Genomic DNA, 14,793 nt, shown 5'->3' with positions numbered 1-14,793 from the left:
TATATATATATATATATATATATATATATATATATATATATATATATATATATATATATATATATATATGGCTGAACAATAGACAGACATATTACAGTTTAAGCTTCTTCAAAAATTGCTTCCTTGGATCTTCAAAGCCCACATGCAGTGTTGTAGATAGTGCAAAATCAAAATTAAAGGTTATTTGAGGGGTTCAAACAATATCCACTAGCGCACGACACTGTGGAGACATCCACTAAATCATTTAATAAACCATTTCAAATGTAAATACCACATTTGGTGTCTGAGTTCTCTTGTTGTCTCTTCTAGAATATCAATTATTGACGGGAAGAAGAAGCCTTTCTATCTGATAGGTGACTTTAAATGATAGTGTACGTCTCATGTGGATCACGTTCTGCTGCATGTTTACATAACCTCAATCTTTTTCACATCACTTGACTTGTGTTTTGTATAAGTGGAAGCATTTATCATATTTTATGCTGTGCGTGTGATTGCATTCATTATTTTTGTTTTCCCACTCCACATCCTACTACATTTGCCCTACAACAATCTATTTCCTCTCTCGACGGTGAGAGGGAGTTGACTGAATGGATCAAAACCGACATCCCTGAACACAAATGGCCGTTCCACTTCAGCTCACCACGCGGCAGCTTGATCTGCCCAGTTATCGTGTTGTGGGCTGGGAATGAGCTTTGATCGGTCGGCGAAATGGATCCTCGTTATGCCGGAAGGAAACATGTTTTCAAGATTTGTATAAGAACGGGACACATGATGCAAACATGTCACTTTATACTGGCTCTGAGCCACATATCATTTCACTGCATGTTGTGCACCCGAGGTTTGAAACTAGCATGCAAATTGTCTGAAATTCATCTTCAAAAACGTTTTCAATAAAGCTAAATTGTGCTTGTCTTTATGTACATTTAGGATATTTATAATCACCACAAATATGAAGATGATCCACTTTGATTATTCGCTTATATCACAGTGAGTAAGGTCCACCTCACTGGTGGATAAAGAAATCTTTCTCAAATGTTTTAAAAAAGAAGTTTTTCAGGTCTGTTTCATCCTCACGTACACTGTAAAAAACACACTGTGAAATTGACAGTTATTAACTGGAAGCCACTGACAAGTAACCTACTGTAAAAAACAAAGTGTACAACTACAGTAGATAATTAGTTACTCTCATTTTCTACAGACCTTTTTTTGGTGCATTTTTTTACAGTGAATTTTTGGTTTCTGTGATTTTCCCACAGCAATACTGTGTTTTTTAAAATACATTTTTACAGTAAAGCTTTGACTACTGTAATATTTGAATGGATACACAGTATTTTAGTAGGCTACTGCTCACAAACACAGTTAATTTTACAGGCGTTTTTTACAGTGTAGAACAGCGTTGTCTGAAGGAAGACCAGAGGCCGGGAGGGTCAAACCAATTGATCGGTTGCATTACAGGAAATGTAGGATCGGCTGTTTCTGGATCTCGACGCAAACTGAGAACCAAATGTTAGGAAGTCTCGACGTCTGCTGCTTTGATTCTGACCATTCATTTTGAAACCATAAAAAGTATCTTTCTTTAAACTTTTGTTAGTGTGAGCTTTTGCTTGAAAGCAGTGTTCAAGTGTGTTTCCGGGGGTTTTATTTTGAAAGGGGAAAACGGAAGGAGAGGTGGAGAGAAATGTTTTGTTGGGAAAGAAGGGAAATAAAGTGGTTGCCGACTTGGCTGAATGAACTATCATCGTGTTGTTCTTTTCTTATGATACAGTACAGGCGCAAGATAAACCCTCAGCTACATTAGTATAAGAGAAATTGTAATTCTCTCTCTTTCTCTCACCCTGGGTATCCCCCTCTCTCTGTGTTATATATATACTAAAATGATTATGAATAAACAGCACTTGATGTTCTCTGGGCTGCGTTTCCTCGGGTGTAGATCACAAAGACATTCACAGACATATACACTGTTTTATTTGTAAGAATATTACAGCTCTTCACACATCATCAAACAAAACAAACTGACATTCGTTGGTAACACCGGGAGGGTGCTGACATACTGTAAGCAATGTGCATTTACCGGACTCGTCTTTACGGCATCCGATTGCGACTCAGTTCCAGTTCCTCGTGAGAAATGCTTTGTTGAAATCCATGATGCCTGCAGAACTTTCTGCACATCCTTTTGCTCTGATGCAGTGCATGTTAAAAGGCATGCAACGTCTTGTAACTGGGTCAGTGACACAAAGCATTGTTGCTTAACTTTTAAAGTAATGCCGCAAACCACGTGGAAAATACTGAAAACCATTATAATATTTGAAAGGGTATAAAAAGGTACTTGACTATTTACAAAATTCAAGTTGATTTTGTACAAAAGTGCATTAAATGTTTAATGTTTTCCAGGAAGAAGTGAACTCTTAAGATGCAGGTTCAGAAGATTCTTCGCTGTCGAAAAAGATCAAGAAACGTCTCCAAGTTAAAACACTGTGAATCTTCATTGTACTCTGGCGACTTTCGTTCAGTTTTGCCTTCTCATAAATTATTTAATATGCAAGTGAGCTGAACATGTTGCAGATAAAATCATTCCAACATCGAATTCAATATACAGTATCGTTACTTTACATTTGTGGAAGCTTTTTTTTGGGTGGAAAAATCACCCCTGAGGTTTGTCATGCGTCTCAAAATTGACCATAAGAGTTAAATAAATACACATCAGGAAGAGACAAAAGAGTGATTGGCTAACGTTCGCCTCGAGGGCAAATTGTGGACGAAAACACTCGGGGACAGATCGTTCAAAAGCTCGCTCTGTTCTTCTTTGCAAAACGGACGGAGAGAGCCGAGGAGACGAGAGCTCGGAGATCTGTGGCGGTGCGACCCGAGCGGGGCGGTGAATACACAGGCGAAGGAGGCCCTAATGTCGCAACAGTGCAGGAGCGCAAAGTGTGTGTGTGACAGTGCTGACTCTGGGTGGATGGTGGGGGTCGTGGCGAGGGACAGATCCAGTGCACTGAATAAGCCTTTTGCTTCAGCGGTCATGCGGAGCCGTCCACTGTGGCGTCGGGGAGCAGGGAGAGAGGGAGGGAGGGGGGGGGGGGGGGGGGAGATGGGTTGGTCCCTGAGTGTCGGGTCCCCTGTGGAAAAGGTGTCTGCTGGGGGGCCCTCAGCCTGCGTTACCGCTCTTTGGCCACTTTCCCGTTGGCCTCCTGCTCGTCCTCGTCCCGCCGCTTCTGCCTCCGGAAGAAGCCCATCTGCGGAGGGAGTGAGACACGAGGTACAGCGTGTTCATCGTGGAGCATCGGTACGTTAAGTGTGATAACATCAGGATTTTAGATCCATTTAGCACTAGTGGTTCTCAAACTGTGGGGCGCGACCCCCTAGTGGGGCGCAGAGGTGTTACGGGTGGGGCGCAAGGGGAGGGGAAAATGTCGATGTTTTTTTATAATCCTTCATGAATCCCACAGTGGGGAAAGTATTCTCTGCATTCAACCCATCCTTGGTTATTAAGGAGCAGTGTGCTGCTGTGAAGCGGCCGGGGAGCAGCTGAGTTCAGAGTCTCGCTCGATGACCTGGAGCGGAGATTGGCTTTTTGTTGGGGCGTGACACACACAAAAAAAGTTTGAGAACCACTGATGCAGCGGCTTCCTTTCCTGAGCGCTCAACTGCGTCTTACAATCCTCATGCAGTGAAAGGAACAGGCTCAGGGGTTATTACCGGAGTTCATGTGATGATTCATGCCACTTCCATGTGCCGGGCTGTAATAAGCCGCTGTAAAAGTGCGGCTTATTAGTGTGTGGGCGTACTATGAGTGTTCGGGGCCTTTGAGTTTGATCAATGTTGTTGAGGCATTTCTTTGCCTTACATAAAGCACTTTTCACATGTATGTAGACAACAACCACAACAACAACAAATCAATTACATATAAACATCTTTACTTTTCCTACAAAGGGAAGATGACTTCTGAATGTATACATTCAGAGATGAAGTCATCTTGAGTGTGACTTCTCTGCGGGTGAAGCGAGTTGCAGTGTGTGTTTCAGTCAATGGCTGCTGTGTTGGCCGTGGGTGTGAGGCGGCCTTTGTTGTTTGTTTGACCTTCTTCTTCAAAATAAGCTTCTGCAAAAGGTTTCAGCTGCACCGTTATTTCTCCAAGTCGGGAGCTCACATGGTTTAACTGTTCAACTTTCAGATTTATTTGACTGTAGACAAAATACGAGGCAGACTTTAAAAGCTATCCTTTGCTATAGAAGCACTTTTTTCAAGTGAAATTTGATCACAGCCTCTTCATGCTATCACCGTCACATTCAACCTTTCTATATTTCAGTACAGATGTTATTTCCTTCCCGACCAGAGGGTGGCAGCATTGCCCCACACGGCATTAGATTGACAATAGAACAAAATGTGACTCCCTTCTTTAGAGAGTAACAGCAGCACTGAGGCCCACCAGCTCGTTGGCATGCTCAACTAATATTCAGCATCTTCTGTAGTTACTCTCAAATATGATGACTTACCTTCCAAAGAGCCAGACTGAGCAGCGCTAACAATAAGAGTCCTCCCAGCGTGCTACCAATGATAATCCAGTTAGAGATTCTGTAATCGCCCTCCTTCCTGATCTCCAGTATTATCTGTGGACCACATTCAAATCATTGTCATCTATTGTAAAGTGTTATGATGCAGAGTTTATTTGCTCACTCTTTACAACAAAAACAAATGTATAGTACATTATAATTCGGCACAAGGACACTCACAGGCCATTTATTGAACATGAGACAATGGTAATATTTCAGAACAGTACTGGCAACTTTCTTTCTGAACGTATAAAATGTCAGAACCAGGTTTGCCATTAAATCCCCTCCTCTTGTTACATCAATAAGACATTTAGAGCTTACATCAGCTCATAGAAATGGGTACATTGTGCTTACACAAGCACTAAAGAGAGACGCTGTATGGATGTTTGTACCGGCCAATAGATGGCAGTAAAGCTCAGTGTAGGAGTCCAGACTGTTACATGTTGTGCCGCTGGTCCTTTCGGTCCCTAAGCACCACACAGCACGTGTGCTCTCCGTTACCGTCTCATTCTTCACCGCTTCAGGTCTGCAGCGCCATGAGCTCCCTGCTATACTTCATAAAGCAGTCACTGCAGCAAAATATGATCTTGTTGAGTGTTATTATTTGTAATAGTTTCAGTTTGTGATTCCCCCCTAAGCACAAATCCCCGTATTCACACTTAGGATTGGACGTGTGATCGGATTTTGGTGCTATTACGAGCTCAGATTTGAGCCAGGGACCGAAGCAGTTCACAGAATTAGTCGGCGTTAACTCACATGTCTGACAGGCCTCTCTTCGTGTAAAAACATGGGACTGGAGGAGGGAAGCTCCACGGATGCACTGGTTCCCAGCTCCAAGATTTTAAACTTCAGCTGGAGGGGAAATCAAAAACACGCCGCCAGTTTTCACAAACACATCACACAGCTGGAAGACAAAGCTGTCGTCGCGACGGAGTCCAAGCAGGATAGCAGTGGGATGAAGAGTGTGTTGTGATGAAGCTGTAACTTGATGCACTCATGTTGAGCGGTTTCATACTCACTGCGTGTAAGGTGTCTATTCGGAGCGCTCCTGTGATTCGAACCGCTATTTCTTTGTAGGAGGCCACGTTGACGGCGCATTGGATCGGCAGAGTGAGAGTGTTGGATCGATTCTGTGCGAAGAAACCAGGCGTCAGTCTGAAGCTGACCCACGAAGGATGGATGGTTTGGTTGGTTGGTTGGTTTGTACTTTACCAAGCGGGAGAAGCGGGAGAGGTCCTCGGGGGACGCCCGGCTCTGTGCCACATGCTGAGGCGGTAAACAGCGGGATCCGTCTCGCTGAGGAGGGACAAGAGGGAAAACCCACCTGTTAGTGTGTTTTCCACCCTCAACTCTGAAGAGGACAGGTGATGTAACATAGTGACACGTTGAGAGCATTAACATTACAAAAAAAGCACATTAAACAATTGAATGCTGATACATCCTTGCTTTTCCTTAAAAATACAAGAAAACTTGATTTGAATCATTTGAATTTATTTTGTGACTTCTTCGTGCAACAACATGCATAAATGCATGAATGCATACATTCATATATGCATGTTTGTATGCATGCATGAAAGCATGTATGCATGTTTGTATGCACGCATATCCGTCTTGTTACACGTAGAAGTCCCATGGATGAATTCAAATCATTCAAACAGAGTTATCTTCCATTTTTAAGGGAAAGTAAGAATGTATTTTTGATTGTGTATCAGCTTTCAGTTGTGTCATGTGCTTCACATGTAATTGATGTTTTGTAATGTTGATGCACACATGCATCATTTGGAGGGTCTCTAAAATATTTTTACCACAAATGTGTCACTTGCAATTGAAAATACATTTTAAAAGCTGAGGCTACTGTGTAGAGAGAGCGGTAGTCATATTTCAAACGAACAAACAGTTTCCACATACAAATACCAAAAGAGAAACAATTTTCCGCTGTTATTGTCACAGCCAACCAGAGCCACAACAGTTTCAGGTTAAGAGTCTTCGCAACATGTGTGGTTGCTGAGTGTGTGGCCTCACTGTTGACGATGTTAGCCTTGGTGATGAGTGTGCCACGCAAGTAGCCTACTGCCATCGTGATTGTCTTGGCCTGCTTTTTAGTGCGCATTGAAGCACCATCAGGAACGTCACTCTGAATCAAACTAACCTCTAGTCTCCGCACTCACCTGGTCAATGTAAAAGTCAGATATCTGCAGGAGTTGGTTCCCATTTTTCGTCATCTCAGGGATCTCAATGTTCAGCTGCAGATCCTTTACGGGAAAGTAGCCGAGGTTCTGGATCTGAGAGGCAACGGAAACAAAAAGGAGGCGACGAAGGATGTTGTGAAAGCAGCGTTGTCCTGTGCAGTCGATATACGAAATGGTGACGACGATGCTCTTGGCTCTCACCTGGAAAGTGAAGTTGAAAGGAGGGCCGATGACTCCGGGCTCTTCCAGCGACAGCTCGGACTTGATATCGTATCGGGTCGGATTTGAATCCCTTTGGATGTACAGAATAAGCACAAAACAGGTATCATGTGAGAATCGTTCACTCATCTGGGCTTTAAAGCGACGCCGATTCAATGACATTTGTAATAATACAATATGACTTAAGTAATATGACTCAACTAAGACATTCAGAAATGGACAAACCTCGTGAAGAGAAGGTCTCCCTCGTATTTCAGTGAGTAATAGATATCATTGAAATTATCCGCTGTGCTCATCTCCTCGCCATCGCTGTCGAGACAACGGGATGAAAGCATTCAAAGAACGTAAGCAATGATGTCACAGCGGCACGTATACCAGTTGAAATATGTGTCCTTGTCGCTCAATTGCAGTTTCAGCTTTTGTGTGCGGTGGCAGTAATGCTGAGTCGCCTTCGTGAAACATTTGTACGTGTGCGACGTCCTTCGATGCAAACAGGAAACACAAGTAGAGGTTCGCACCTTCTGGCCTCCAGGATAACCCTGACGTGCTCGAGGAAGACGGTACGACTGAACTCAAACTCCAGACGAAATGAGACCTGCAGAGGAGGAAATAAAGTTTAGAAATAAATCATTTTCAGCAGTTTATTGTCAGACATTTGCACAACAAGAGGTCCATATGCTGCTGTTTAAATCCTGGCCAACGGCAACCCTCCTCTTGTGTTAGGGTTTTAGGCTTAAAATGCAAAAAAGAACCACATCAAATGTGTTTATTGCATCAAGGCTTTTTGACTTTGTCAGGAACTTCTATTTCGACAAAATAAAACAACCACTTTTTTTTCACTAAATGATAAAATGGTTGAAATGACGACCTTTGTGTTGTTGGGGTCGGTTCAGACCCAGTTATAAACATAAGACTTGCTTGATTGGTTGTTTTTACATTGCAAGTCTATATGTTGTGTTGTCACTCTGCTTTTCATTTTGTGTTTGTATTAAAGTGCTACTGCTGAAAAAAAACAACTTTTTAGCCTTTTTCTTGAAGTAAATGTACATAGGTCCAAATTGACCCGTAACACCACAGATGTTACTGTAGTTAATGATATTATAATAAAAGAAATAAATAAAACACATTTATTAAAGAGGTTCTAATATCCCTCAGTATTAGTCAGGTAACACAACAACCTTTTATTTATTGATATGATTCTCTTGAGGTTGATGTTTTAAATGAAATGACTAAGTGCACACATACAAGCAGTGAGAGGGTCAGACTCAGGGCAAAACAGAAGCCCAGAGGCGGAAAAGAGAAGAGAGGAGACACAGACAGAGAGAAAAAAGACAACGGGTGTGTCAGAAAATGGAAATCATTAGAGGAAGTCTAAACAGAAACAGAAGGAGAACCCGAGAGGAGAAGAGAGGAGAGGGGAGGAGAGGAGAGGAGAGGAGAGGAGAGGAGAGGAGAGGAGAGGAGAGGAGAGGAGAGGAGAGGAGAGGAGAGGTTATGAGAAGAGAGGAGAGGAGGGGAGAGGAGAGGAGAGGTTATGAGAGGAGAGGTTACAAGAGGAGAGGAGAGGAGGGGAGAGGTTAGGAGAGGAGACTGAGCCGAGCATTGTTTACAGTCCTCCGTGTCGTAATGAACTCCTAACGGACGTCTGGCCGAAGAGGAATGCATCCTCTCTATGCAGCTTCCCTCCTCCATAACGTAACCGCAGATAAGTTACATACATACAGAAGTTATGACCCATTTCCAGTGGTGGAAAATAGATTTGCTTAAGTACCGTACTCACGTATGGTTTGGAGGTACTTTGAGTACTTCCATCTTCTGCTACTTTTTACTTAATTTAAGGAAAATGATTGTGCGTTTGACCCGACTGCATTCATTTCACAGCTAGAGTTATTAGTAAGTTTTCAGTTGAAGATTTTACATTAAAGCTATTTGATTGAACTTACCCCAAAAATGTTTGCAGCTCAGAGAAGTAACAAAGAAGAGGTCCTTTACTTTTAAAACGTCTATTTTACATTTTGCTGATACTACTTTGACTTCAGTGGGAATTTGAATGGAATACTCTCTTTGTAAGGAAGTATTCCTCCACCACTGCCTATTTTCATATAATTGCATCCTATTAGTGGACAATTATCTCTTGTTTTTGTCTTTGTTATAATGACCTGGAAAAGAAAGCTTCAGCTTTCTGTCCGTTTCAAAAAAAAATTTGGATGAATCTATGTTAACGGAAGTCTATGAAGATCTATGTTGATTTCAAGGAAAGTTCGATACAAATACACACAAAAGTGCACAGACACACACATTCATCTGGGTTTGGAAGACGTGTCCGAGCGAGACGATGTTCATGCGCCAGAATAGTTGAACATGGAAACTCAGACGGAGCGTGAAGCTCCTCTTCCTCCTCCTCCTCCTCCTCCTCCTCCCAAGTTCGGCGTCTTCCACCCGCATCCTCGAACCACATCCACTGTCACCCGTCAAACAATTCATTTGCAGCGCTGGCGTTCCTCGTTCTCTGCGTTCGGCCTCGAGAACGCAGCGGCACGGACGTCACCACCAGCGCCCGGTCCGTAGGCCTCACTCTGCGGCCGCCGCAGTGAAGTTTACAGTACGTGCTACTTTCACGCAGGTCAAAACCAACCGGAAACGTCAAAACAAGAGTGATAACTGGCTGTTTTTAAAAGCTCGCCCCACGAGGTTACTACTTTCCCCTCAGATGAACGGCGGTTTTTTTGGCGGCGGGCTTGGCAGCGGCGCCGGTGTACAATCAGCCTCGTTTAACTCTGTGCCGCATATTTAAAATGCTCCCGAACCAGAGCCCATCAGCCTTGTGGCTCTGGATGCCGTCCTGGCTGCAGGAGCCGGTATGAATCACTCGGGGAGTTTGAAGGGGCGACCAGAATCCTCTCGGTTCAGCGTTGCAGAACCCCCAAAAAAAAAAACGCCGTGATATTTCCGTTGCTCCCAGAGACGACGATTGTTTGGGATAATGACGTCGTGGTTGGGACATTTCTTGAACTCTTTAAATCGCCTTCTTTATTCATTCCTACATTTGTCAGCAGACTTGTGATCAGACATCCGTGGAGAAGATGTCTCGGTATAATCTGCTCACCGTTTAAAAGCTTTTAATTGTTCCTTTAGTGTCATCCCTATCAAAGTTAGTTCAAACATCACCCTCTTAAAAATAAAACTCGATGCCTTGCCGTAAAACAAACGGGAGTCTCATAAATATCGTTGACATTACAAGCTTGTGGAAAGGCTTGAAACAGTAGAATTGAACGTGAGAATCAGGAACAGATGAGGACAAAAGGTCTCTTCCACTCTGTCTCACCTCGTTCGCCCGGCTAAAGCGGAGAGAAAATGATCTTAACGGCTGAGGAAGAAAGTGTTTTTGTTCTATTTACCGTGTTGCTAAGATGGTTTAGTGTAATAACAACCGAATGGGATGCTAATTTATTCTTTGGTGAATGTAGAGGGCATGATTTTTGTCTAAAAAAACCCCCCAAAACAGTTACTTTAAGAAATTGCTTTCAAAAGTTGAGAAGTCTTTGGTTAACAGGACTCACACATGTTTTAGCTTGTGTCCCAGAAAAACCCCAAACTGTAGTTTTGCAAACACACCCATATGTTTTCACAGTTAGCGTGTCCTCTCTCTTCTTTACTGAATGTTAAACATGTGAAACATGAGGAGGTTCATGCGTGACCTTGAGAACAAACTAAATGAATGAACTCAAATGAAGCTTCCTTGTCCTACTTGCAAGTTCAGATTTCTGTATCGGTATATGAATATGTGATTGAGACCATACACACCGCGTACAATGAGAAGTTTACTCATTTTCTCATAGTTCTTTTTGTTGTTGTCACAATTAAGTTGCACCATTGATATATGCTACCCTCCTTTATGCACAGTACTGTCACTATATATATATATTAAGAAAAGGATGCTGATCTTAACCTTTAATGTGTGTTTTTTTCTTGATAAGCCACCGAAAGTATGTAATAACAAAGACATGTTTAAGATTAAATCTATATTAGAGTTGCTTTCTACTCACATGTGTTATAGTTAGAGAGTTAAACAGAGAACGGGATGTTTTGGTGTCGACACTCTGGACTTTCATGTCAGAATTGAGGACGTTTAGTTCACAAATTAATCTTTTGGAAACCGTGCACGAAAATCCTCCAACTCCAATTTTAAGTCCCAGCATGCCCCATTGTGACAATCTTTTTGGCATGAAATACAGAACGACAGTCTTTTTGACTGAAACTCCTTCATAACAGGCCAAGGCTTTGTTTTATTGTGATTTTTGTTGGAGACTCCAATTCTTAAGGTCCTAATCTTTCCAAAAAGATGTCTTATTGATCGCTCGAGGAGGCATTTTTGAGGAATCTGGCTCATATCATGCTGGATATTCATAGTTATGATCAACACATCTTTTCAAAGTGATTTTTTTTTGCAGATATACATTTTTTTCCCAAGACTTTACTGAACAAATACATACAATAAACACAAGCATTGGAATTAATTTGGGGTTCCTACGATGACTCAAACACAGGGAAAAAGAGGTGCGTAGCCTAAATTGGTTCCACAGTTTCCAAAAGGTTAAACTGCGCTCTCCTGGTTGTCTTGTGTGTTTTACATTCACCAGCGTGGTCTGTCGCGGTCGTCTGAAGCCTGCAGCGTGTTTGGGCCCCTGTGATCTCATGTGGATGTCGGAAGCGTTTCATCACATTACGTGAGGGCTGAGCTGTTGCTCTGTCGGGGATTATCTCAGTCACAAGGGCCACCATCTTAACAGATTTCCATCATATATGGGAATCAGCATGAAATTGTTTTTTTTTTTTTCTCCATGATTGGAAAGATCAAAACGTCAAAAAACGTCAGATTTAATGGAAAGAGGAAAACCTGCCAATCCGTCATTTTGATTCAACATCAGCAAAACATACGTCTAGTTTTTTGGCTAAACAGCTGGATGATAAAATATGAAATCATTGTATTGATTCAGAGTGTGACGTCTCACCTGCGTTTTGGCCCTCATGAACGGAGCGCTGACATTGCAGATCTTCTCATTCCTCAGTTTGTCCTCCATTAAACACTCGATTTTGATGTCAGAGTTGTCCTGGATCAAAAAGAATAATAGTTTTTGGTAACACTTTCTATAACATCCATGACGTTAATGCATTATAAACATACTCAATGCATTATAATCTAATAATAGCACTGTATAATTATAATTATAAGCATGTATAATATATATAATGCTTTAAAGTATCATAATAATACTTCAGATTTGCTGGTCACTCAACATCATTCACACACAGGATCATAGTGTATTATTAATCTCATAGTTTTAAGACATTATCATCTTTTTTATTAGTGCATTATAATGTGACAGATACTTTAAAAGGTTAACTGGGTGTTTCACGTAAAATGCAAAATATCATTATATCTAAAAGGTCACTGAGTGACCAGCAGTGATGACATATTATAATAAAATGTTATGTTATGGAATAAAATTACAAATCCATTGGAGATTTGATGTGATGTCATAATTAAACTTGACCTGAATGTTTCCCACCTTCTTTAATATAGCATTATGAGTATTTATGAGTGCTTATAACTATAATCATGAAGTGCTGCAAGTGCTGTTTGTTGTCAAATACAATACTCGTGGCTTAAATTGATCTCATCTCATTTGTTGGCTAAGTCATCGACACACTTGAAGAAAATATCTTCTCATCATAATAGCGTACCTTGACGATGAGGCTGGAGAAGCGTAGATTGGGCGTGTAGGTGATATTGAGGCGAGCGTTGTAGGCGTTCTCTCCTTTGTTCTCCAACCGGACATCCACCACCATCCTCCTCCTGTTGCCCTCCAGAACGCGCAGAGAGCCCTCGCCGCCTCCTTCACTCAGGTGGCGGCAGAAAGCCCCGCGAGACTGAACAGGCTGCGCACAGAAGTGTCTGGGAGGGCGGGCAGGGGAGGAAATGTGAAATCATCAAGTACAGAGCGGCTGAGCACCAGTTTCACTCGGGCGCCTGCGTGTTCTCATGCTGGACTTGACTTCATTTATTTGATGTGGACCTCACAATGGCATTAGAATTCCTAGCACATATCGACGCACAAAAGGAAACCAGATGCACTGTGTTGAGAGTATATAGCGAATGCTAATTTCCAACACCTGTTCACAGGAGGCTTTTTTTTAAAAATAAAAAATAAAATATACAGTATATATATAATAAAATGTGATAAAATGGAGTAAAAAAGAGAATACATCCACATGTACACTGTAAAAAACGGCTGTGAAATCTACAGTTATTTACTGTGATTTAGCTGCTAGTTATTTACTGTTTTTTTTTTTTTTTAACAATAAGTTACTTGTCAATGGCTGCCAGTTATTAACTGTAAATTTCACAGTATGTTTCTTACAGTGTACATACATAGATACATACACAAAGTATGAGGGTGTTAAATGTGTGAACAATGTTGTTTTTCCTCTTAACCGTAATTGAAGACCTTGATGAAAAGGGCACCTACTTTCGAGTCATCAGGTCGGTCATGCTCTGCAGAGCCAGGTCCGGGATGCAGCGGTCGTCCTCGTCACAGCCGTTCCAGAAGGGCAGCTGGACAAAGAGACGAGCGACCGGCAAGTCAGAGAAACGACAAATTCTTTCCTTTGCATATTTGATAGAATCTGATCCATTTCTAGTGACTTTCAAAGCACAGAAGGGATAATCGGTCAGCTTGTCTCGCACCTCAGTCCTCACGACAGTCGGCCAGTTGTCGTCTAGCACTGGTCCCTGGTCGGGATCTTGGAGCCCCACTTGTACAGCAAACACGATGGGCCGTGCGTAGTCTGTGGTCTCCTGGAATAAAACATTAGGTGGAAAGATGAGTGAGTGGATTTACTCATTTATCGAGGCACTTTATCTATGGCAGTCCGTGTGTGCTGCTTTCAAGACATTTACAAAAATCTTCAAGATGCGAAAATTCTTAAAAGATATGATTTTAATCTCATTTTAATGCGCAGTGTGTGTTGGTTTGGACCAATGTGCCAGACAAATACCAATAATGGCTTTTAAAGACTGAGGGATGATTTGCTGAAATGTTAAAATTGGACTCTTTATATTTAATGAAAAATCCAGTGATTAAGACAATAAAATTCATTTAAAAAAACAACATTTTAAAACTTCCCATAGAATCGAACTTATAATATATATTGTCCAGTCATTTCAACTATTCTATGAACACTGGGATGCATTAGTCTTAAATGCAGACTTTAACAAACAAACAAAATGAATCACACACATGCATTTTAAAGCTAATCGTCTCTAATGAGACTTTAGTCACGGGCCTCACCATGACGTGGAAGTAGATGTGTTGGCAGGCCTCTTCTCCAGGGAAGATGGTCATGTTTTGAGGCTGCAGCTTGTTTGGGTTGTCCAGTATGGCCCGAGGATTGAAACGTCTCTCCGCAATAGAGACATTATATTTGATCCCTGGTGGGTCACATAGGAAGAGTTCAACACGGACTTTTCACTGTGAAAGCATGAAAAGATCCCGTCCTATTTGTGTTCACATATTTTGAAGATAGACGGGCTGCTGCTTGTCGTCGGGTAGGATGCAGACTAACCGACGAATGGCGGCATCAGGCTTTGGTAAATGACATCACTGACTCAGAACATCTGATGAATGTGTGACCAAAATATACAAGAATCCAAACCCCATGGCTTCAGACCCGAGTCCTTTCCAAGCCACATTGTTTAAACGGCTTCTCATTTATTGCCTCGTGTTTTCATGGCATAAAGAAACATCTACTGATGGTGAACTTGTGCTTGA

At 41.9% G+C, this 14,793-nt stretch overlaps 1 protein-coding gene across 1 annotated transcript in view; it reads right to left on the bottom strand.

Moving 5' to 3' along the window:
- Window positions 1-3,158: 3,158 nt before the first annotated feature.
- itga11a (integrin, alpha 11a) overlaps window positions 3,159-14,793 on the bottom strand; it is a 45,481-nt gene continuing 33,846 nt past the window's right edge. The window contains exons 17-30 of the mRNA XM_068573372.1: window positions 14,314-14,453; window positions 13,710-13,820; window positions 13,492-13,577; window positions 12,707-12,917; window positions 11,974-12,072; window positions 7,480-7,556; window positions 7,187-7,270; window positions 6,944-7,034; window positions 6,722-6,835; window positions 5,766-5,849; window positions 5,573-5,683; window positions 5,310-5,405; window positions 4,497-4,610; window positions 3,159-3,236 (exon numbers count right to left, since the gene is read on the bottom strand). Of these exons, the coding sequence (XP_068429473.1) occupies window positions 3,159-3,236; window positions 4,497-4,610; window positions 5,310-5,405; window positions 5,573-5,683; window positions 5,766-5,849; window positions 6,722-6,835; window positions 6,944-7,034; window positions 7,187-7,270; window positions 7,480-7,556; window positions 11,974-12,072; window positions 12,707-12,917; window positions 13,492-13,577; window positions 13,710-13,820; window positions 14,314-14,453 (1,496 nt within the window). The remainder of the gene's footprint in view (window positions 3,237-4,496; window positions 4,611-5,309; window positions 5,406-5,572; window positions 5,684-5,765; window positions 5,850-6,721; window positions 6,836-6,943; window positions 7,035-7,186; window positions 7,271-7,479; window positions 7,557-11,973; window positions 12,073-12,706; window positions 12,918-13,491; window positions 13,578-13,709; window positions 13,821-14,313; window positions 14,454-14,793) is intronic.

This window comes from Clinocottus analis, unplaced genomic scaffold (genome assembly GCF_023055335.1).
Source record: "Clinocottus analis isolate CAN_PGR_092001 unplaced genomic scaffold, fCliAna1.0.p SCAF_1, whole genome shotgun sequence".
Taxonomy (NCBI): Eukaryota; Metazoa; Chordata; class Actinopteri; order Perciformes; family Cottidae; genus Clinocottus; species Clinocottus analis.
This window is presented reverse-complemented; position numbering and strand designations above follow the sequence as displayed.